At 35.3% G+C, this 21,148-nt stretch overlaps 5 protein-coding genes and 1 non-coding gene across 7 annotated transcripts; 4 read left to right on the top strand and 2 right to left on the bottom strand.

Moving 5' to 3' along the window:
- Positions 1–2,417: 2,417 nt before the first annotated feature.
- On the top strand, positions 2,418–6,493 carry LOC105777300 (uncharacterized). Its single transcript, XM_012600486.2, has 4 exons — positions 2,418–2,751; positions 3,308–4,963; positions 5,226–5,394; positions 5,487–6,493. The coding sequence occupies exons 2-4, from the start codon at positions 3,377–3,379 to the stop codon at positions 6,125–6,127; spliced, it is 2,397 nt and encodes a 798-aa protein (XP_012455940.2). The 5' UTR covers positions 2,418–2,751; positions 3,308–3,376; the 3' UTR covers positions 6,128–6,493.
- Positions 6,494–7,330: 837 nt separating this feature from the next.
- LOC105777297 (dirigent protein 25) lies at positions 7,331–8,547 on the top strand. Its single transcript, XM_012600483.2, has one exon. It carries the CDS (start codon positions 7,386–7,388, stop codon positions 8,367–8,369), a length of 984 nt encoding a protein of 327 aa, XP_012455937.1. The 5' UTR covers positions 7,331–7,385; the 3' UTR covers positions 8,370–8,547.
- Positions 8,548–9,728: 1,181 nt separating this feature from the next.
- Positions 9,729–9,800, top strand: TRNAP-AGG (transfer RNA proline (anticodon AGG)). The gene has a single exon. It is a non-coding gene; the product is annotated as a tRNA-Pro (tRNA).
- Positions 9,801–10,643: 843 nt separating this feature from the next.
- Positions 10,644–11,990, bottom strand: LOC105777299 (dirigent protein 9). The gene has a single exon (XM_012600485.2). It carries the CDS (start codon positions 11,941–11,943, stop codon positions 10,843–10,845), a length of 1,101 nt encoding a protein of 366 aa, XP_012455939.1. The 5' UTR covers positions 11,944–11,990; the 3' UTR covers positions 10,644–10,842.
- Positions 11,991–13,361: 1,371 nt separating this feature from the next.
- LOC105777298 (dirigent protein 25) lies at positions 13,362–14,081 on the bottom strand. The gene has a single exon (XM_012600484.2). The coding sequence runs from the start codon at positions 14,079–14,081 to the stop codon at positions 13,362–13,364; it is 720 nt and encodes a 239-aa protein (XP_012455938.1).
- Positions 14,082–16,301: 2,220 nt separating this feature from the next.
- LOC105776696 (spliceosome-associated protein 130 A) lies at positions 16,302–20,916 on the top strand. 2 transcript variants are annotated; one of them, XM_012599545.2, is made up of 4 exons: positions 16,302–19,468; positions 19,762–20,253; positions 20,349–20,506; positions 20,636–20,916. In XM_012599545.2, the coding sequence occupies exons 1-3, from the start codon at positions 16,454–16,456 to the stop codon at positions 20,484–20,486; spliced, it is 3,645 nt and encodes a 1,214-aa protein (XP_012454999.1). In that variant the 5' UTR covers positions 16,302–16,453; the 3' UTR covers positions 20,487–20,506; positions 20,636–20,916. The 2 variants fall into 2 exon arrangements, with proteins under 2 accessions (XP_012454999.1, XP_012454998.1); XM_012599544.2 differs by having other exon boundaries at positions 16,303–19,468; positions 20,349–20,512.
- Positions 20,917–21,148: the final 232 nt, after the last annotated feature.

The following is a 21,148-nucleotide window of genomic DNA, read 5'->3' as shown; positions in this document are numbered from 1 at the left end:
CCAAATAAGACAAATATTTTCTATCTGTAATGATAGAACTCATTACTACATTCTCATATCCTTCCTCAAATAATATTAATAGAAACAAAATATTTGGGCAAACACCACATATATGGCCAATAATATTTCATATCATATTGATAACATAAGTTATCTTTATCCTTTGAAGAGTTATCTTGAAAACTCTTATTGTTCTCTAATATATTAGTATGTTCCCACTTTTAGTGGTTCATTATTATATCTGTTGTTTTTTTATATTTGCATTCACTTGTGGAATGCAATAAATTTGGTAGGACATATTTCTAAACGCTTTTATTGATTTTTATTTCATAATCAACATCGTAAACATGCGTGGATTTTAAATCGAATCTATCCATTCATGTTGTCATGATTATTCTCCAATTATAATAAACATGATATACTAAATAAAATATAATAAAATATACCGAATATCTTTAACATCAACGTCATTGCCTTGAGATAATACATTCTTAAGAACAAAAAGTAAAATAAGTTAATCAAAACAATGGTAACATATAATGAAAGAGAATGAAAAATAATCAAATATGAAAAATTAAATAAAAGAAACTTCCTGTAAAAACTTTGCATCTTGCCGTCAAAGATATTGAAAATCATGAAGGATAAATTTGATCATCGATAAAAGCAACTATCACTTTGAGTAAGATCGTGCTGATAACGTGTTATAAAATAAAGAGAGATTGAGAGAATAAAGAACAATGAATATATGAAAGCAACAGAGAATGTGCCGACTCCCCTATAATCATATCACCAACTTCCTTGGCCTTCCGGCACTAGGCAGGTGTCAACCCCCATATATGGTCTTACGACTTTGCGAAGACCTGTGTTTTTGCTAAACAGTTGCTCGGGCCTGGTCACTGTGACCCCCTTTGTGAGGAGGCACCCTTTCTTCCGAAGTTACGGGGCTATTTTGCCGAGTTCCTTAGAGAGAGTTGTCTCGCACCCCTAGGTATTCTCTACCTACCCACCTGTGTTGGTTTCGGGTATAGGTACCCTTTTGTTAAAGGTCGTTCGAGCCTTTCCTGGGAGTATAGCATGGGTTACTTCAACGCCGTAGCGCCTGGTACTCGAACATTGGCTCGGGTCATAACTATTATAACTACTAGAATTTAAAGTACATCAAAACTTTATCTTGATAATGATAGACATCCACTTAATAAGATATTCATAACATAAATTAAATTATAAATATTTTTAAATATTAATTTAGTAATACGATAGAAAATGATAAATATTCTCGTCAATTCAATTTTATTCCAAACTTATATATATTATAGATGATATACATTTTACTTAAAAATGCAAATTTGATAGTTGAGAGACAATTTTCCATTAAAATTTTTGTAAGTATTCATCGATCATATTTGAATTTATCTTTTAATTTTCGTTTAAATATATTTTTATTTCAAATAAAAATTTATTTATATTAAGAATCTTATTAAAATATATTTATTAGTAGTTAAATTATGGGTAAGTTTTCATTTTAATCATTAAACTAAAAAAGTTACAATTTGGTCACTAAACTTTTTAAAGTTTCATTTATGTCGTTGGGATATTAAAATCGATACTATATGATTCTCTTTGTTTGCATTGTTGCACCAATCAAAAGCTCTCTTTCCCCTTCTCTTCTATAGTTCAACTTTTTTTTTCATGAAACAAGTTTGGACATCACAAATCTACGAATCAAAATTCAAACAAATTTTTTCATTGATTTTCGACATTGATCGTTAAATCGACTTGGAGCTAAGGTATGTTCTTCTACTCGTTGATGAGTATTGATCCACCGTACCGATTGTCGAGTTATCACTTGGAGCTCCCTGACAGCCTAGTGGCTTAAATAAAAACTTTTAAATAGTTTAGTAACTTAAATGAAAATTCCCAAACAATTCAGTGACCAAAATTGTAACTTTTTTAATTAAGTGACCAAGATAAAACTTACCCTTACTTTAATAATTAATGGTGTAATTTATCCTAAAAATATAACTTAATTTGCATATAAGAAAATATTTTAATAATTTATAATTGAATTGGTATATATAAATTAAAAGCTAATGTCGTATCTAAAAACTTATCCAGTTACAAACCTAAAATTAAGGACTTACTTGAATATAATAAAAATATTAGGGTTTTTTATTATTTAAAAAAAAAAGAAAAAAGACCGTTTCTTTTGGTGGCGGGAAACACGCAAGAAACGACAGTTCACGTTCGCGCGTTAGCATCGAAACGACAAAAACAACGCGAAAAACATGTCCCTACAAAATACCCACCTTTTTTTTTTCCTTCTTTCTTCCTCAAATCATCAAAATTATTATCTTCATTGTTTATTTATTCCAAATCTAAAGTTTCAATTTTTTCCCCAATCTTCGATTCAATCCCAAAAAACCCATTTCCCAGTTTTTTGTTTTGTGTTTCTTTTTTTAATAAACCGCCCATTTGTTTTTTTAAAAGAATTTGCATGCACAATTTGATTTTTTTAATATATATATAAGGTGTTTGACCTACCTACTTGTTCTACATGTCGGCTTGTCTTTTTGTTTCGTGAATTATAAGCAAGACAAAATTATTTGATCCCTTATGTTATCTTATTCTTTTAATCATACCCAATAATCAATCCTTTGAGAAAAAAAAAACACACTATGAAATGAAGTGATTTTGATGGTATTTTTGTTCAGCATCTAAAACCCTAATCTCATTTCCAACATTCCAAATAAGGTCAGATCTTTCTTCCAATTTCTTTCCCCTTTTTTCTTTCTGGGTTTTCTTTTCTCTTTCTTGGGTTCTTCTTTCTACTATTTTGTTAAATCTTTTTTATGTTTGCTTTTGTTAAAGTTTGATTCTTTTGTTAAAGAAAAAGAAGGGTTTTCTTTTATTTGTTTCAATGTATTTTTAAAAAATGATTATGGGGTTGAACTTTAGACTTTGTTTTCATGCGAGGGTTCTAATTATTACTTTTGACAAGAAAGTGAATTTTAATGATTTTGTTTCTTACATATTTATTACTCTTAGCTTTACTTTTTTTTGTTTGCATTTATGAGTCTTCTATGAACTTTTTTTTTTACCTCCCTATATTCTTGGCTTTATCATATATGCTCATATGACTGCTTTAATCTTCTTGTTTTTAAAGTTTAATTTTTTTAATTGACAAAAAATGATGTTTATGGTAAGTAAATCATATGTTCTTCTTTGTGGAGATATGAAATTTGTTAATTGTTGCTTTAATTTAGTTAGTTTTTAGTTCTAACTTTGTTAATTGTTCCATTTGTAGCAGATTGTATATGCATTTTGCCAATTTGAGGATGCGATTGAATTAAGGGAGTGATTGTTTCGAGTAGACGAAATGTCGAAAAACACGGCCACACCAAGTGTGATTGCAAGATTAATGGGTCTTGATGAACTGCAATCTCAGCAAGCTGTCAATAAGGAGAGGAAGCAACAAAGAGTGCTCTCGGAGAATTATCTGCGTAAAGTTGCTTCGATAGGTGCTTGGGAGAAACGGTTGTTTAATGAACGGCGTTCGTTTCGGTTTAGCATTGAAGAGCAAAAGGAGTTCAAGGTTGCATTTGAAGTAATAGAGTCATTGGACTTAAGATCGTCTCGGGAACAAAGGCATATCAAAGGACCAAATTGTTTCGAGAAATCGGATTATATGATTACCGGTCAAGAAGGTGTCCCTTCTCAAGAAAATCCTAAGCTGTTTCAAGAACTCGAGAATGGCTTCGTGAATGATTCCCGAAGGGAATATGGTACTTCTATGTTTCCTAGATTTCATCTGGAATCGAGCAACGAAAGATGGCCTTCCTCTAGAAAAATTGTCATTTTGAAACCAAAGTCCGGAGAGGCCGAGACTGATAAGAGCAACAAAGGGTTCCTTGGTCGCAGAAAAGGAAATTTGTATACTCAAGTTAAGGAGAGGAAGAACTTTCCCGATGATGTGAAATCCACAGGGTGTAGGTCTATCCATTCCTCTGAAACTGAAGTTTCTTTCGAGCCACCGAGGTTAGGATTCAGTGATGCTCAAGGTCTTACAAATGAGCCAGAGCTCATGATGGTTTCTTCCCGAAGTAACTCTGATATGAACAACTGGTACAAGCCCTTATGTCACGACTTAGATGGATCATATGTGGCTCAGGAAGCAAAGAAGCAAATCTCGGAAAGATGGAGGATGAATAAAGAGTTTCGGGAAAATGGACCCTCTTTTGGGGGTAGAGGCAGAAGCAGAACTCTTGGTGAAATGCTCTTATTGTCTGACCATGCTAAACGTGCAAACTTTCGTGGTCCTTTAGGTATTAGCAGTAGAGATGGCTGGAAAAACAGGGGCAACGGAGACTTAATAAAGTCGAGATCTCAAGTGTATTCTACATCTGTTAGAAGTCCTACAATCAGGACTACTCCAAAAGCTTTCCATGTTGATTCGTATATGACAATGAGGCCGGTGTTTCCTTGGTCAAGAAGAAAGTGGGTTAAGCAAGGTTCCAACGGGAAAGATTGTCCGAAACAAAGAAACTCAGGACCCAAATGCAAGCAGTATCCATCTAGTCCAGACAGAGAATCACAAAAGAATCACTTGCCCGAAGACAAACCTCTTATCAATAATAAATACGAGGAGAACGACCTCGAGAAGCTGGATCCTGAGTCATTAAAGCGTGGTATCGTTCACTCTGGTTCTGAAAATGAAATCATCCCAATCGATCAATGGAACAACATCAAAGGTAGGAAAATGTCTACTGAGGATTATCCCGAGTCATCAACGTACTCGCCTGCATCTCGAACCATTGTCCCTGATGTGGTGGTTGTAGTAGAAACTACAGATGCTGGCAAGTCTACCCAAGATAATAATGAGCACCGGTTTGAACCAATGGACTGTACTATCTCCGATAGAGATCACGATTCTTCTTTTGGAATCCCCGACACTTGGAATCAACAGGTTCGATGTTCCTTTCCTTTTTAAGCATCCAATTATTATGGTAGGATTAATAAATACTAGTACTATGCTTTGCACAAAAGGCGGATGTACAATACAGTCAATGTGCACGATACATGCGGACTATATTTTGTGCTCCATACATCGAGCTTTTAATAACTTTCTTTGGATGTTTTCGTTATTCTAATTTTCCAGCTTTAATTTCGAGCTACTCATTGTCTTTGAAACATGGATATCCTTGAACTTTTGCACTATAATCTTGCAGGAAGATATATCGATGAAGATATCCGAACAGTACGGCACCGACCCTGACTTTCTCGTGAACTTGGAAGCAGCTAATCAGCCCAGTCCAGTTTCGGTTTTGGAAGCACCATTCATGGAAGGGAATTTATTGAGCTCTAAATGCTTTCTGAGTGTCACTGCTAGCTTAAATGGTTAGTAAAACTGAAGATTCCTTGACCACTTGATTTTTTGCCTCATTTGTATAAATCCAATTAAATTTTTTCATGTTCTTGTTTTGTAACAGATGTGAAGCGGCAACTCGAATTTCTAAAATCGGAGTCAATTGAAGACTACTCAGAAGGACCGGGAATGGTTGTTTCAAGTGACGACGAAACTGATCCAACAGAAGACTCTTTAAAGGAATGTGATGTAAATGAATACTCGACAAAGTCATTCAGAATAGCAGAGAGCAGGGATTTCTCCTATTTAGTCGATGTCTTGACTGAGGCAGGCTTTCATACTAGAAACCCCGATATACTCAACGGATGGCACTCTGCTGAAACCCCAATAAGCCTCTCGGTTTTCGAGACATTAGAGAAGAAGTACGGTGAACAAATATCTTGGAAAAGGTCAGCAAGGAGGCTACTGTTCGACCGCATAAATTTGGGTTTAATCGAAATCCTCCAGCCATGCTTAGGAGACCCTATGTGGACAAAACCTGTTGCAAGAAGACTTATTAGCTACGCACAGAACTTGAAAGAAATTGAGGAAGAGCTGTACATGTTATTGGTTAGCCAAGAAAATGAAGCGAAAACGAACTCATCTGAGAAAGTATTCGGAAAAGACGATGGATGGTTATCCTTAGGATATTATATTGAAGCAATTGGTAGAGAAATAGAGAATTCATTGATTGATGAGCTAGCAGCAGAGATTGTTAGCCTATAGAGTTTTTTTTTTTTCTCATGGTTTTGGCAGATATATTTACATGCATCATCAAAACCAAAAGTGAATCCTTTTTTTTTTCTTTCATTTTTTTTTTCGGATTTTTTTGCATTCTAATGTTGCATTAGCGTGAGAAAGTGAGTGAGTGAGAGATATATGTAGGGAAAATTTTTTATCAATGTCAGCCATGTTAATGTATTGAAAAAGATACATACATACATAACATGGTTCATTCTTTGCATTGGTGTGAAAACTCTTATATATGTATGGATGCATTTGTTGGGATGATGGCATATACCATGATGCCTTATTATTGTAGGTTTTGTTTCAAAAAGAAATGAAATGAAAAAAGAAAGCCGATTCTATGTATTTTTTTTTGCTTTCTTTTTCCTTGTGGTGATTAGTTTATGAAGTTAAACCATTTGCTGTAAATTTTTGGGATTGCCATTGATGAACTCTGCAAGAACTATCTGTCTGTCATTTGATCCAATATTATATATTCTGTGAAGAACTTGGTGGTTCAGTTTGATTCTTATTTGGTTGCAGTTGAAAGCCTTTCTGGTGAGCAAAACCATATGTAAGCCACTCTTCCAAATAGGGTTAATGTTACAGTTGGCCCCCGAACTTTCATCTAATTTGCAATATGGTACTTGTATAAATTAAATGACAACAATTATATTGTTTTTTTGTTTAAAATTTTTTTATTGCTTAAAAATAAAAATAAAAAGAGAGTATCAATTAATTAATTAACCCGTAAAATCATATTCAAAATCCAAAACTAATCATAAAATGGCACGTGTCATTCATTTATTCCTTGTTGCTAAGTCCGCGTGTAAATTAAAGGATGTTGAAGCTTTGGGGTAAATTGATACATGACAGAATAGTACAAGCACCGAATTAGATATTTTCTTTGTATAGGTACACATTGCACATTAGATGAAAGTTTAGGGACCAATTGTGACATTAACCCTTCCAAATATTCTTTCTAATCCACTTTCATTATTCGAAGGTGGGGTTACACGTACAAGTGGAATTGCTATGAACTGATAATATAAAAATATTTTATTACATACTACTCCACTTTCTAATGTTTTTGTTGAGATCATATAATATAAACATTAGACCATGGAAACGACTTTAACAACTCCATTTTTTGTGCTCCCTATGAAACTCAACCTATATATACACATACATACATACACTCACATCATCCAATTCAGTAAGAAAAATAGTAAAGCAACTCTTCTTCAACATATTAGCTATGGAAACCTACAAACTCATTTCTATCCTTCTTTCCTTCGCAATTATTGCATTCTCCACTTCTGCAAGAATGCTTGATGAGCAACCCTCGAATCCGGTCGTGCCACCTGTTGCTACGGCCACCCCAATAGTCCCACAGCCTAATCCTACTGGAGCCGTTGTTGGCAACCCTGGTGTGGCTGCAGGTGCAGCCACTGGTCCTATTCCCACAGGAACCACTGTTGGGAACCCTGGTGTAGGTGCTGCAGCCAGTGGTCCCATTCCCACAGGACCCAATGTTGCCAACTCTGGTGCTGGTGCAGCCACTGCTGACCACCCCTTGATCTTCTTCATGCATGATATCCTAGGTGGGTCAAACCCCACTGCTATAGCAATCACTGGTGTGGTCAACAACCCTGCAGTCAACGGTCAACTTGCATTCCCCAAACCAAATGGTGCTAACCTCCCGGTCAACAATGGGGTAGACGAAAATAGCGGCAACAATGGTTTCTTAAACAACAACAACATCCCATTGCTGTCAGGTCTCGGTGGCAACGCACAAGCAATGTTGCAAAACGGTAACAACAACGGCGGTGGATTCCCAGCCTTAGTGGGTGGCCAAGTTCCGGCAGGCTCCACTCTCCAAAAGCTCATGTTCGGAACCATGACCGTCATCGATGACGAGTTGACAATAGGACATGAGCTAACTTCTGGATTCATTGGTAAGGCACAAGGATTCTACGTTGCTAGTTCAGTCGATGGAACTAGCCATACAATGGCGTTTACAGCAATGTTCGAGAGTGGACACTACGCTGACACGCTTAGCTTCTTCGGGGTTCATCGAACCGGGGCATCGGAGTCGCATTTGGCCATCATGGGGGGGACAGGAAAATATGTGAATTCAAAAGGGTTTGCAATTGTGAGGATTGTACCAGCGAGTAATCAAACAGGGGAGACTGATGGGTTTCAAACAGTGCTAGAGTTCAATGTTTATCTGACCTATTAGATGAAGGGTGCCCACATAGTTTGGTGTGTGATTTTTAAGTGAAAGTGACTTTAATTTGGTGTGATTTACATATTTGGTATGTTGTACTCCTATATATGAATATTATCTAAAGTTGTTATCTTATGAACATGAAAAACAATGAAATTTATAATCCAAAAATGAACTTATTTATGCTCAATGTATATGCCAAAGAAAAAAAATGGAAGTTATAATTTTAAAATATTATCCTTATTTATTATTTTTAATAATCTTATTATTGCTAAAATATTTATAAATAATAAAAAGGATTAAAATTGTTAAATTTCATTGATAATTATCATAAGATTTAAAAAAAATAAAATAAAACTTTCTCAGAATTTTAATCAATATTTTTCAACAAACGTAAAATGTTAGTAAAATAATTCATTCATCAATCATTTAAAGAAATTATGTTGTAGTTAATGAGGTCTTGGTTCAATTGGTAAGGTGGAAGTCTTAGGTCTCGAGTATTCAGATTCGGGATTTACTATGTGTAGGTTTTCGAGTCCCCTCATATGCGGTTGTCATGAGTAAGTTTTAGTCCAGTTAGTTCCAGTCAGTTTGTTGGCTTTAGTCTAGATTGTATTAGTTTGTAGTTTGTTTGTGATGTAATGATTTAATTTTGCTTTGCGATTTAATCAATTTGTTGACTTTAGTCTGGATTGTATCAGTTCTTAGCTTGTTTTTGATGTGATGATTTGATTCTGCATCGTAATTACTCAAGCTATTTGTTTGAAACAATTTAATACTTATGGTTACTCGGATTTGTTTTTGTACTTGTCACACTTCAAAACAAAAAAAAAAAGAAGCATAATGACTTATTTGGCCTTCCAACTTTATAAAAAAAAGTCATTTCAATCCTCCATTTATTTTTCGTCTCTTTTAGCTCTTAAACTTGTGTTTTTTTGTCAAATTACCTAAAAATAGATGGAAAAATTAATGTTTTTTAACTTGGTATACACACGAATTGCCAAATGAATGACACATCAAGATTTAATTAATTTTAAGAATTTAAAAAATGTAAAAGTTATTAAAATAATTTAGAAGTATAAATAGAAGCAAAAAGTCATTAAATAATTAAAAAGTATAAATAATTAAAAATTAAAAGTCATTAAAATAATTAATTAACTTTTTATCCAATATAGGGTAATTTGACAAACATGCAAGTTTAAGGACAAAAGAGATAAAATAAATAAATAGAGGACTAAAATAGTTATTTTTTTTGGTAAAGTTAGAGGGTAAAAAAAAATGCAAAAAAGGGGAAAAAACTCGTGTTAAAAACACCCCGTTGTAAAAAAAATGAAATATATATAAGTTTTACAGAATCCACTTATCAAAATTGGGCATTTGGTCTAGTGGTATGATTCTCGCTTAGGGTGCGAGAGGTCCCGAGTTCAATTCTCGGAATGCCCCATGTTTAACTTTCGCTGTTTTTGTTCCTTTTAATTAGGATAAAAGTACCTAATAGATCCCTGTATTATAGGGACTGTATCATATTAGTCCCTCTATTATTAAATGGTTTAATTTAGTCCCTACTAATAAAAAGAATCAGATAAGGTCAAATTAGAATAAACTTAACATTTATTATTTAAAAATCATTTAACAGATTTATTATTTTAAAATTTTTATGGTTCTGTAGATGAATTTTTTATTTGGAATTAAATTGAATTGAGAAAATCATTTTCAAAACATTTTTAAATAGTAAATGTTAATTCAATTACAATTTGGCTTTATTTAATTATTTTTAATAGTAAAGGAACTAAATTAATCCATTTAATAATAGAGTGACTAATTTGATCAAATCCTTATAATATAGTAACCTCCAAGTATTTTAACATCACTTTTAGAAGCCTTTCTAATTTTTTTATCAATAGAATGATTTATATGATATTTTAATATTTTGATTGGATCATGAATTTGTAAAAACAGGGACAAACTCATAAATTTTTATTAGGGGTCGAAATTAAATTGTATATGTTTAAGATAGTAAAATATAATTTCATCATTTTAATATCTATATCTTTATAATTTTTAAAGGATTAAATCAAATTTTATCATTTTGAAGGAAGATAAAGTACAATTTTATCTTTACTAATTTAAATTTTATAAATTTTTAAGAAAGTTAAATGTAAATTTTTTCATTTTAGGGCTGGTCTCCACCCGCTACGCACTCGTGTAAAAGTATACCTCAATTAGTGTAGATGAAAACAAAATACTGAAGTTCTATTTTTTTTTTTCAAAATGTAAATTTATAAATTTATAATCAATCACTAATTAAAAGTGACATTGGATTTTACATAACATAAACCAATATACATCAACACATATTCACCAGTAAATTTCAATACCAAACCCAATATGAAATCCACACTTAAATTTTAGCCATCACACAATATATAAAATAGTAGAAAACATGAACCACCATTAATGACCACCAGCCTCCAAGCTGCTAATATCACTCAGTGAGGTACACATTGAAATGCAGGATTGTATCCACACCATCAGTTATATGCTGATTCTCCTGGTTGAGAAGTGTCTCAACCGTGGCGTACCCTCTTGCGTTCTCGTACTTCCCGGTCCCACCGATCAACGCGATCTGCGATTCAGGTGACACGGTCCTATGAACGCCGAAGAAACTAATGGTGTCTTCGATTTCGTGACCATGTTCACCTCCATGTAATAAAACTGTCAATGCAATGGTTTGGCTAGAACCATCTACTGAGCTAGCCAAATAGAACCCTTGTGCTTTCCCTAGGATAGCTGAACCTAACTCGTGGGCTTCGGTTAGTTGATCGTCGATGACGGTTATGGTACCGAACATGAGACGTTGGAGAGAGCCGGGTGGGAGTTGGCCTGCGGTGACGAAAGGGTTGCTGTCGGAATTGATAACGCTGTCGCTGTTGTGGGAGTTTTGGACGACGGCACTGGTTTGTGCACCTGTTAGACCTGTTAGGAAAGGGACATTGTTGGGGTTAATAAGGTTGTTGATGTTTTTAAGGTTGTTAATGTTGTTGCCTGTCAGAAGTGGAGCAGCTCCTTCCACTGGGAAAATGTTGTTGTTGGTTTTTGAGAATGGTATGCCATTGATTTCTTGGTTGGCAATCACACCAGTCACTACCCTGGCAGATGGGTGTGTTCCACCTAAGATGTCATGCATGAAAAAGGACAATGCAGGTTCGTGCGAGCCCGGGTTAGCCCCTGTGGCAGCCGCCGCTCCTGGTCCCGTTGCGGCACCACCTGCAACAGGTGCTGCAGGAGTGGCTACTGGTGCCTCATCATCATCAGCAGGGGCTTCTGGTGCTGCAGGGGTAGCTACTGGTGCCTCATCCTCACTAGCTGGGGCAGCCACGGTGGGAACCGGAGGATCGTCCTCTGGGCCACTTGGAGTGGCGGCAGGGACCACTTGGCCACTCGGCTTGTCGTCGACGACTTGGGGTTGCGGTTCAACCTCATCAAGGACCCTAGCTGAATTGACACAAGTGAAGGTGATAGCCACCAACAAAAGATAGATGATTGCCTTGAATGTTTTGGAAGTGAGCATGGGAGCTTTTGCCATTGTTTAAGATTGTTTTTAGCTAAGATGTATACTATTTTGATGGATTGAATGTAAGTGTTTCACTTGCCTATATATATAGTTTATAGGGTATATGTATATACACATATATATTCACATATATGTGATGAGAAAGTGGATTTGATGATATGAAGTAGTTAAAAAAAAAAACCCAATTTTTTAAAGAAGTGCTTTGGTTGGAAAAAACCTAATTCTAATGATATGATTAAAGGAATATTGGTTACACAAACTTTATGGTATGGTTGGATTCTTTACAATATTTTATATATATTGGATTTACATTAAAAGAGATTGATGGTAAATAAAATTGGAGAAAATTTTATAAATCATTAAATTTTTGCTAAGTAGATCAATTTTATTGATTTTTATTCGGATTTAAATACGAGTATTGTGTGTATTAAACATGAATATGTTGAATTAATTTTAAATAATTTGTCACTGTTATAAATTTACCTTCCAGGTTTCTTGTATATGTATCTTCTTACAATGGTAGCCATTGAGTTTCCATCTATATTATTTTGGACTCTTCTTTTCTTTCTTCGAGTAAAATATTCATTCTTGGTGCTTTTTTAAATGATAGAATTTCACTTTTAATCCCTCTTAATTTCAATAATCAATTAAATTCCTTTCGGTCTCATTGTTAAATGAAAAATATGCAATTTTAGCCCTTCTCAAACATTAAAAATTTAATTTAAGTCATTTGAATACAATTTTTTTAATTTTATCTCGGTTTCACTACATCCTAGCGAGTTTAATGAAGTTTACTCATAAATGTTTTAATTTTTCATTTACGAAAGTCTCGAGATAAGAGAAAGAATTGCAGACTGAAGATCCAGACTCCAAGTCCAGACAACAGTACCAACTGAGTTAAACTTCGGTTTTAGGGACTGACATATTCTTGGGCTTTGGCCCCTTAGTTAAATGATAAAATTGCAACTTTAGTCCTTACCAAATTTTAATAATCCAATTTAGTTCCTTTTAACCTGTTTGTTAGATGTAAAAATTGCAATTTTAGCTTCTCTCAAAACTTTTTTAAAAAATAATTTAAGCCATTTTAATATAAAAATTTTAGCTTCAAACCTCTACTTTTTTTAATTTTTATTTCAGTCCCATTACAGAATTTCTAATTTTCTCCTAACAAAGTTCACTCATAATTATTCTTTTCTTTTAAAGAAATCTCAAAATAAGGAAAAGGGTTACAAATTTAAGATTCAAATTTGAATTAGAAAACTTTTCATATCTTAAGAATGACTGCATTAGATACACCAACTAAATTAAATTTCGGGTTTAAAGAAATATATTAAACTGAAAACACATGTTGTAAACTAAAAAGTAAGTCCAATTTATTTGCAAACAAATGAACTTATAATACACATATAGTTTATCAATCAAGCTATAAATTAACTAAGATAAACATTGAACAATAGCAACTTGTTAACCCCTTGTTTCATTGCCATTGCAGAATTAGGCCTTAATTCCACAAATTTAACTGTTGCATAACCATTAGCACCAACATACTTTCCCATGCCACCAATCACAGCTATATGAGACTCCGACACATCCCTCCGGTGCAACCCGAAAAACCTCAACCCGTCCTTAAACCCACCGTCAGCAAAAACCGTCGTCATCGCCATCATGTGACTCGTTTCGCCTTCCGAACTCGCAACATACACCCCTTGTGCTTTCCCAAGTGGTGAACCATTGGTACCAATACCACCATCAAACAGGTTCTCATCAATGGTGACCACTGCACCAAACTCTAGCTCTTGGAGAGTAGCCCTTGCTGGGAAAAACATCCCGAGGTTTGAACCACCGAAGGTTTGAACCGACGAGTCCGAGCCGGGGACTTTAGGGATGGGTTCTTGGATGGGGATGCCTTTATGAGGTGGGAAAAAGCCTATAGGCTTTGAAAATGGGATGTGAGTGTTGAGTGTTGAAGTTGTAGGGTGGGAAATGTTGAGTAAATCTGGCATGGAAAATGAGATCTTGTGGTGATGATGATGATGATGGTGATGGTGATGATTTGATGATGGGTTTTCAAGATTTCTGGCTGAGGATGTGTTTTTTATGATGAACAAAAGGGAGAAAAGTAAGGTTAAGAAGCATGAAAGATTGGCCATTGCTTGAGATTGATAGATTAATGGGGCACTTAAGAGGAGTTGGATATTTCATATTGCTTTAGTTTTTGGTTTAGTTTGGAGTAGTTGATATAATATGGGTAGGATTTGATAGTAGCCCATAGGATACATGTTTTCTCTTCAATTAAAAACATAAAAGGTTAAAATATGGTATAAGTCCTTATACTCTTTATAAATTTGGAATTTAGTCATTGTATTTCTATTTTCAGAAATTTAGTCTTTTTATTTTTTCAGATTTCAAAATGCAGATCCAATCACTAGTATTGTTAAATTTGTTGGTGTTTTGAAATACAAAAAAATAAAACCTCACTTTGTGGCTACATAACTATGGTGGTTGTGCAACTAAAAAAATGATGTTGTAGTTAACCTGGATTTAATGAAATAATTTTAATAATGTTAACAGATAGACTTGAATTTTGAAATTCGAAAAGTGAAGAGATTAAATTACTAGAAATAAAAAGTTCAGAGTCTAAATTCCAAATTTGTGAAGAGTACATGGACTTATGACATATTTTTCCCAAAAGTAAAATTGGCATCGGTCAACATTTAGTCCCTAAATTTGACAACTTTTTCCAATTTGGTCTTTAAAATTTTTTGTCCATATAAGTTCCCAAACTTGACAACTTTCTCAACTTTGGCTCCTTCTATGACATAACATTTTAAGATTACGATATAATATTATCTAATTTTTTAATAAAAAATATATTTTTTAGGTGACGACGTGATACAACATCAATGTCACATCATCATATGGACCAAAATTAGAAAAAATAGTCAAGCCTAGAGACTAATGTGGATATAAAAATAAGTTTAAGGATTAAGTTGGAAATGGTTGTCAATATTAGGGACTAAAATGTTGCTTTGTCCTATCTAGAAAAATGATTCTTCTTGTATGAGTTTTTTCTTTCTCCTTATAATGTTCTTTTAATCACTTGAATGTTATACATATTTCAAAAAGAAGGTGACAGAGCGTATAATGTAAGCCTCTCGACTTGAGTTTAAATTTGATTTGGTTTGTTTTGTTTTGTTTCGATTTTATTTTAATCAACTATTTTTACTAGTCACGAAATAATTTTGGTAAAAATGAGATGTCTGGTGGATTGAAGAAGCTCCGACGATAATTCAAAAGGTTACGGAGATAGAGAGGCAAAACATCCATCATCCCAATTAGTGTCACAAAACAGATGTATTGAGAAGTTAGAAGGTCTTACTCATTCTTTAACAAGGGAGTGATTTCTCATACTTGAGTCGGATGAACATTTTAATTTTTGATCTGAGATTCCGTACTGGCATGGAGAGATCCCTAGGGCAGAAAAAAGAGAGACTTGGTTTTCTTTAATTTTTTTTCTCTGACTTGTGCGAAAACATGTATTGTCTTTACTTTATGACTGTCATTGCATTCATATAGACACACAATTTTTAAAATTATTGAGATCTGAAAATATGCATCACCAAATAGTAGTTGTACGTTCTTTTATAATTTTTTATTGATAAAAATTTAATATCTTTAATAAATAAAAGATTGGATTGAATCAATACTACGAATAATCATACCTAGTCAGTTAATTAAATCAAAAATTGGATATTTAATTCAGTGATGTTTGAACCAAACTAGACTAGAAGTCAAATGGAGTATCGATCTAGGGATAGGGATCGAATTGGTTGATTCCGTAATCGATACAAACTGATTGAGCTGGGTTAAAAAATCAACTGAACAATGTTTTTTTTTTGAATTCTTAATGATTTATTTAATTAAATAAGAAAAAACAAATCAATTATTTGACCGATTCAATCATAAATCCAATTTTGTAAACTTTAGTTTAATATTTATATGACAAGATATAATCTAAACTAATTACAACTATTTTAAATCATTAAAATGATAATTGGAAAAATCTATTAAAAACATAAAAAGCAAAAAATTAAATTAAGTTTTTTCTAATTTTTGGGAAATTATTTTTGGGTTTTTGTTATATTTTTTATCTTTGATTTTTTAAAATATGAATTTTCATAATTCGTGTTTAATTTTAATTTTTATAATTTTATAATTATTAATGTATTTTTTTTAAGTTTAAAGGATTTAGCTGAATTCTTCAACAAATTGAATGAGAAAACGTAAGGCCCAAATTAAGCCCAAAAACCCTAAAATTCAAATGGAAGTTTGGGCGTCCCCTTCATTTTGACCATTTAGGGTTCCTCTCTCATTTTATTTTTGAACTTTACCGCAAGAAAATTCCCACTGTTTCATTTCTCAATTTACTCTCACTCACTCGCACAAAAGCTTCGAATGAACCTCTTTTAAAACAATAACCCTAAAACCCCCATTCCAAATCTAAAAAACCCTAACTACCGCCATGTATCTCTACAATTTAACTCTTCAACAAGCCACCGGCATCGTTTCCGCCATAAATGGAAACTTCTCCGGCGGTAAAATCCAAGAAATTGTCGTCGCCCGTGGTAAGATCCTTTCCCTTCTCCGCCCCGACGATCTCGGTAAGCTCCAAACGCTTCATTCCGTCGAAATTTTCGGTTGCATACGTTCCCTAGCTCAGTTCCGGCTAACTGGAGCTCAAAAGGACTACATTGTTGTAGGGTCCGATTCGGGTCGGATCGTTATACTTGAATACAATAAAGAGAAGAACGTCTTTGATAAAGTTCACCAAGAAACTTTTGGGAAATCTGGGTGTCGCCGGATTGTTCCGGGTCAATACTTGGCTATTGACCCGAAAGGAAGAGCTGTAATGATTGGTGCTTGTGAGAAGCAGAAATTAGTTTATGTTTTGAATAGAGATACTGCTGCTAGGTTAACCATTTCTTCACCTTTAGAAGCTCATAAATCACATACGATTGTTTACTCTATTTGTGGTGTTGATTGTGGTTTCGATAACCCTATTTTTGCTGCCATCGAGTTGGATTACTCGGAGGCTGATCAGGATTCCACGGGAGTGGCTGCAGGTGAAGCACAGAAGCATTTGACGTTTTATGAACTTGATTTAGGGCTTAACCATGTGTCTCGGAAGTGGTCGGAACAGGTTGACAATGGGGCAAATATGTTGGTCACAGTGCCTGGTGGTGGTGATGGGCCAAGTGGGGTTCTGGTTTGCGCAGAAAATTTTGTTATCTATAAGAATCAGGGGCATCCTGATGTTAGAGCGGTGATTCCTAGACGGGCTGACTTGCCAGAAGAACGTGGTGTTTTGATTGTTTCAGCGGCTACGCATAAGCAGAAGTCGATGTTTTTCTTTCTTTTGCAGACAGAATATGGAGATATTTTTAAGGTTACATTGGAACATGGAAATGAAGGAGTTTCGGAATTGAAGATTAAGTATTTTGATACAATTCCGGTTACGTCTTCAATGTGTGTGTTGAAAACTGGTTTTCTATTTGCAGCTTCAGAGTTTGGCAATCATGCTTTGTATCAGTTTCAGGCTATTGGGGATGACCCTGATGTGGAATCATCATCATCTACATTGATGGAAACAGAAGAAGGTTTTCAGCCAGTGTTTTTCCAGCCGAGAGGGCTTAAGAATCTAGTTAGGATTGACCAAGCTGAGAGCCTGATGCCAATAATGGACATGAAAATTGCTAATCTCTTCGAGGAAGAAACACCTCAGATATTTTCACTTTGTGGACGTGGTCCTCGTTCATCATTGAGGATACTAAGGCCTGGTTTGGCCATCAGTGAGATGGCTGTTTCACAGCTTCCTGGTGTCCCAAGTGCTGTGTGGACTGTGAAGAAAAATGTTAATGATGCCTTTGATGCATACATTGTCGTGTCATTTGCCAATGCAACACTTGTTCTTTCCATTGGTGAAACAGTTGAAGAAGTTAGCGATAGTGGGTTTCTTGATACTACGCCCTCTCTTGCTGTTTCTTTAATTGGTGATGATTCACTGATGCAAGTTCACCCAAATGGTATTAGGCATATAAGGGAAGATGGACGTATTAATGAGTGGAGAACACCTGGGAAAAGGACGATTGTTAAAGTTGGTTCAAATGGGCTTCAAGTAGTTATTGCATTGAGTGGAGGTGAGCTTATATACTTTGAGGTGGATATGACTGGGCAACTTATGGAAGTTGAGAAGCATGAAATGTCTGGAGATGTGGCGTGTCTGGACATTGCCCCTGTTCCTGAAGGAAGACAGAGGTCCCGTTTCCTTGCGGTTGGTTCCTATGATAATACAATCCGTATATTATCTTTGGATCCTGATGATTGTATGCAGGTTCTGAGTGTTCAGAGTGTGTCCTCACCTCCTGAGTCTCTCCTTTTCCTTGAAGTTAAGGCATCGGTAGGTGGTGAGGATGGTGCTGATCACCCTGCCAATCTTTTCCTTAATGCTGGTCTGCAGAATGGAGTTCTGTTTCGGACGGTAGTGGATATGGTTACGGGGCAACTTTCTGATTCCCGTTCACGTTTCTTAGGCCTAAGAGCCCCCAAGTTGTTCTCTGTTAAAGTAAGAGGCCGACCTGCAATGCTTTGCTTGTCTAGTCGACCATGGCTTGGTTATATTCACCAAGGACATTTTCTGTTAACACCCCTTTCTTACGAGACACTTGAATTTGCTGCCTCATTTTCATCTGATCAGTGTGCCGAAGGTGTCGTTGCTGTTGCAGGGGATGCATTGAGAGTTTTCACCATTGAGCGACTTGGAGAAACCTTCAATGAGACCGCTATTCCTTTGAGGTATACTCCTAGGAGGTTTGTTTTGCAACCAAAGCGGAAATTGTTGGTAATTATTGAGAGTGACCAAGGATCATATACTGCAGAAGAGCGTGAAGCTGCAAGAAAGGAGTGCTTTGAGGCTGCAGGAATGGGAGAAAATGGTAACGGCAATATGAACCAAATGGAAAATGGTGGTGATGATGAGGACAAAGAGGATCCCCTCTCTGATGAGCAGTATGGTTATCCTAAGGCAGAGTCAAACAAGTGGGTTTCTTGCATTAGAGTTCTTGATCCGAGGACTGCTTCCACAACTTGTCTTTTGGAGCTTCAGGACAATGAAGCTGCTTTCAGTGTGTGTACTGTGAATTTCCATGATAAAGAGTATGGAACTCTGTTGGCTGTTGGCACGGCCAAGGGTCTGCAGTTTTGGCCCAAAAGAAGCTTAACTGCGGGATTCATTCATATCTATAGGTTTTTAGAAGATGGCAGATCGCTTGAACTTCTGCACAAGACACAAGTGGAAGGTGTTCCTCTTGCTTTATGCCAATTTCAGGGAAGATTACTTGCTGGGATAGGATCGGTGCTCCGATTATATGACCTGGGGAAAAGGAGACTGCTTAGGAAATGTGAGAATAAGCTTTTCCCTAACACTATTATCTCTATCCAAACTTATCGTGATAGAATATATGTTGGGGACATCCAAGAGGTATGGTTTTTTAAATTTTCCTGGATTCTCGTATCTTTAGCTCGTTTCTTTGAGAATTATTTTTATTACTCGTATGCATGTCTTCTCTTTTGCTGCTTGACCTGTATATGGATTTTGTGAAATTTATCAACTAATTTAATTTAGAATATGGCTGAAAGTAAGAAACTTTTGCAAGGTCTTTTTAATGCTCCCTTGGTTCTTAAATTATAGTCCACTTTGATTTTATTCATTCCTCTGTTTGCTTTCTTTGTCAATTATTCTTGAATGATAATAAAGGTGGTCCTCTATTGCAGTCATTCCATTTTTGCAAGTATAGGAGGGATGAAAATCAACTGTATATATTCGCTGATGATGTTGTTCCGAGATGGCTTACTGCATCATACCATATAGATTTTGACACCATGGCTGGTGCAGACAAGTTCGGGAATGTCTATTTTGTGCGGCTACCACAAGATGTCTCAGATGAAATAGAGGAAGACCCAACTGGTGGAAAGATAAAATGGGAACAAGGGAGGCTCAATGGAGCTCCTAACAAGGTAGAGGAGATAGTTCAGTTCCATGTCGGGGATGTGGTAACTAGTTTGCAGAAGGCATCTCTTATACCAGGTGGTGGAGAGTGTGTTCTTTATGGAACTGTAATGGGGAGCTTGGGGGCATTGCTTCCGTTCACTTCCCGTGATGATGTTGACTTCTTTTCGCACCTAGAGATGCATATGAGGCAGGAACACCCTCCCTTGTGCGGACGAGATCATATGGCTTACAGATCTGCTTATTTCCCTGTCAAGGTGAATAAATAATTACCATCAAACTGTTGTTAGCCATATATTAAATTGGTTGAACTTATTGCTTCGGGTTTTGAAAGCTTGAATTGAATTTGCAGGATGTGATTGATGGGGATTTGTGTGAGCAGTTTCCGACCCTACCTTTGGATCTGCAGAGAAAAATTGCAGACGAGTTGGACCGTACTCCTGGGGAGATACTGAAGAAACTCGAAGAAGCCCGAAACAAGATCATTTGAGATAGCAGATAGCATCAAAGGTCAAGGTAGCTCCCATTACCTCTCCTGTTTCTGATAATTGTCACTTGAACCGGATTAGTTAAGAATAGTCTGATTAGGTTCTGCCTTTTGGGATCACCACTCAATAATAGTTTGTCGTTGTTTTACAGTTCTCTTTTAGCCGGATTGCGGGAAACCAATTGCGGTTAAGAAGGCTTTAGCACGTTGGAATCCAAGGCAGATGAGGAAGAAATTGGACGATGGAGTCGAAAGTCAAGAACACGAGACCAAGAATGGGAGTATTGTATAAGTAGTTATGAGGCAAACTAGTTGTGTTAGTAGAGGCAAAAAATCAGTATTAGCTGCTGCAGATTCGAGTATTTGCTGCTGTTATTGCAGTTTTAAGATTGTTGTATGTTTGTTAATTTGATAGATAGAGATTGATCTCTAATGCCCTCTTCTAACTTGGACTTAGCATTGTGATTTTAAAATTAAATAAAAAGGTAAAAAAAAACTAATGACAAATATTAAAAGGAAAAAGAAAAACTGTATAATTAAAAAGAATAATATTTTTAAGTTATCTTTGTTTTTTTAAAGATAAATATTTGTTTCTAGGGTAAATTACATCTAAAGTTTTTAAATTATTAGTAATTTTAAAAGTTATAAAATAGTAATTAAATTGC

Source organism: Gossypium raimondii, chromosome 10, assembly GCF_025698545.1.
Source record: "Gossypium raimondii isolate GPD5lz chromosome 10, ASM2569854v1, whole genome shotgun sequence".
In the NCBI taxonomy this organism is placed as follows: domain Eukaryota; kingdom Viridiplantae; phylum Streptophyta; class Magnoliopsida; order Malvales; family Malvaceae; genus Gossypium; species Gossypium raimondii.
Note: the sequence above shows the minus strand (reverse complement) of the source record. Positions and strands in the feature narration are given on the sequence as shown.

What these genes read in the sequence shown, in the direction of transcription:
- LOC105776696 (XM_012599545.2), top strand. Translation starts at nt 16,454, where the DNA reads ATGTATCTCTACAATTTAACTCTTCAACAAGCCACCGGCATCGTTTCC. An exon ending in ATGTTGGGGACATCCAAGAG is followed by an intron (nt 19,469 to 19,761) that starts GTATGGTTTTTT and finishes CCTCTATTGCAG; the next exon opens with TCATTCCATTTTTGCAAGTA. An exon ending in CTGCTTATTTCCCTGTCAAG is followed by an intron (nt 20,254 to 20,348) that starts GTGAATAAATAA and finishes TTGAATTTGCAG; the next exon opens with GATGTGATTGATGGGGATTT.
- LOC105777299 (XM_012600485.2), bottom strand. Translation starts at nt 11,943, where the DNA reads ATGGCAAAAGCTCCCATGCTCACTTCCAAAACATTCAAGGCAATCATC.
- LOC105777297 (XM_012600483.2), top strand. Translation starts at nt 7,386, where the DNA reads ATGGAAACCTACAAACTCATTTCTATCCTTCTTTCCTTCGCAATTATT.
- LOC105777298 (XM_012600484.2), bottom strand. Translation starts at nt 14,081, where the DNA reads ATGGCCAATCTTTCATGCTTCTTAACCTTACTTTTCTCCCTTTTGTTC.
- LOC105777300 (XM_012600486.2), top strand. Translation starts at nt 3,377, where the DNA reads ATGTCGAAAAACACGGCCACACCAAGTGTGATTGCAAGATTAATGGGT. An exon ending in CCGACACTTGGAATCAACAG is followed by an intron (nt 4,964 to 5,225) that starts GTTCGATGTTCC and finishes ATAATCTTGCAG; the next exon opens with GAAGATATATCGATGAAGAT. An exon ending in TGTCACTGCTAGCTTAAATG is followed by an intron (nt 5,395 to 5,486) that starts GTTAGTAAAACT and finishes GTTTTGTAACAG; the next exon opens with ATGTGAAGCGGCAACTCGAA.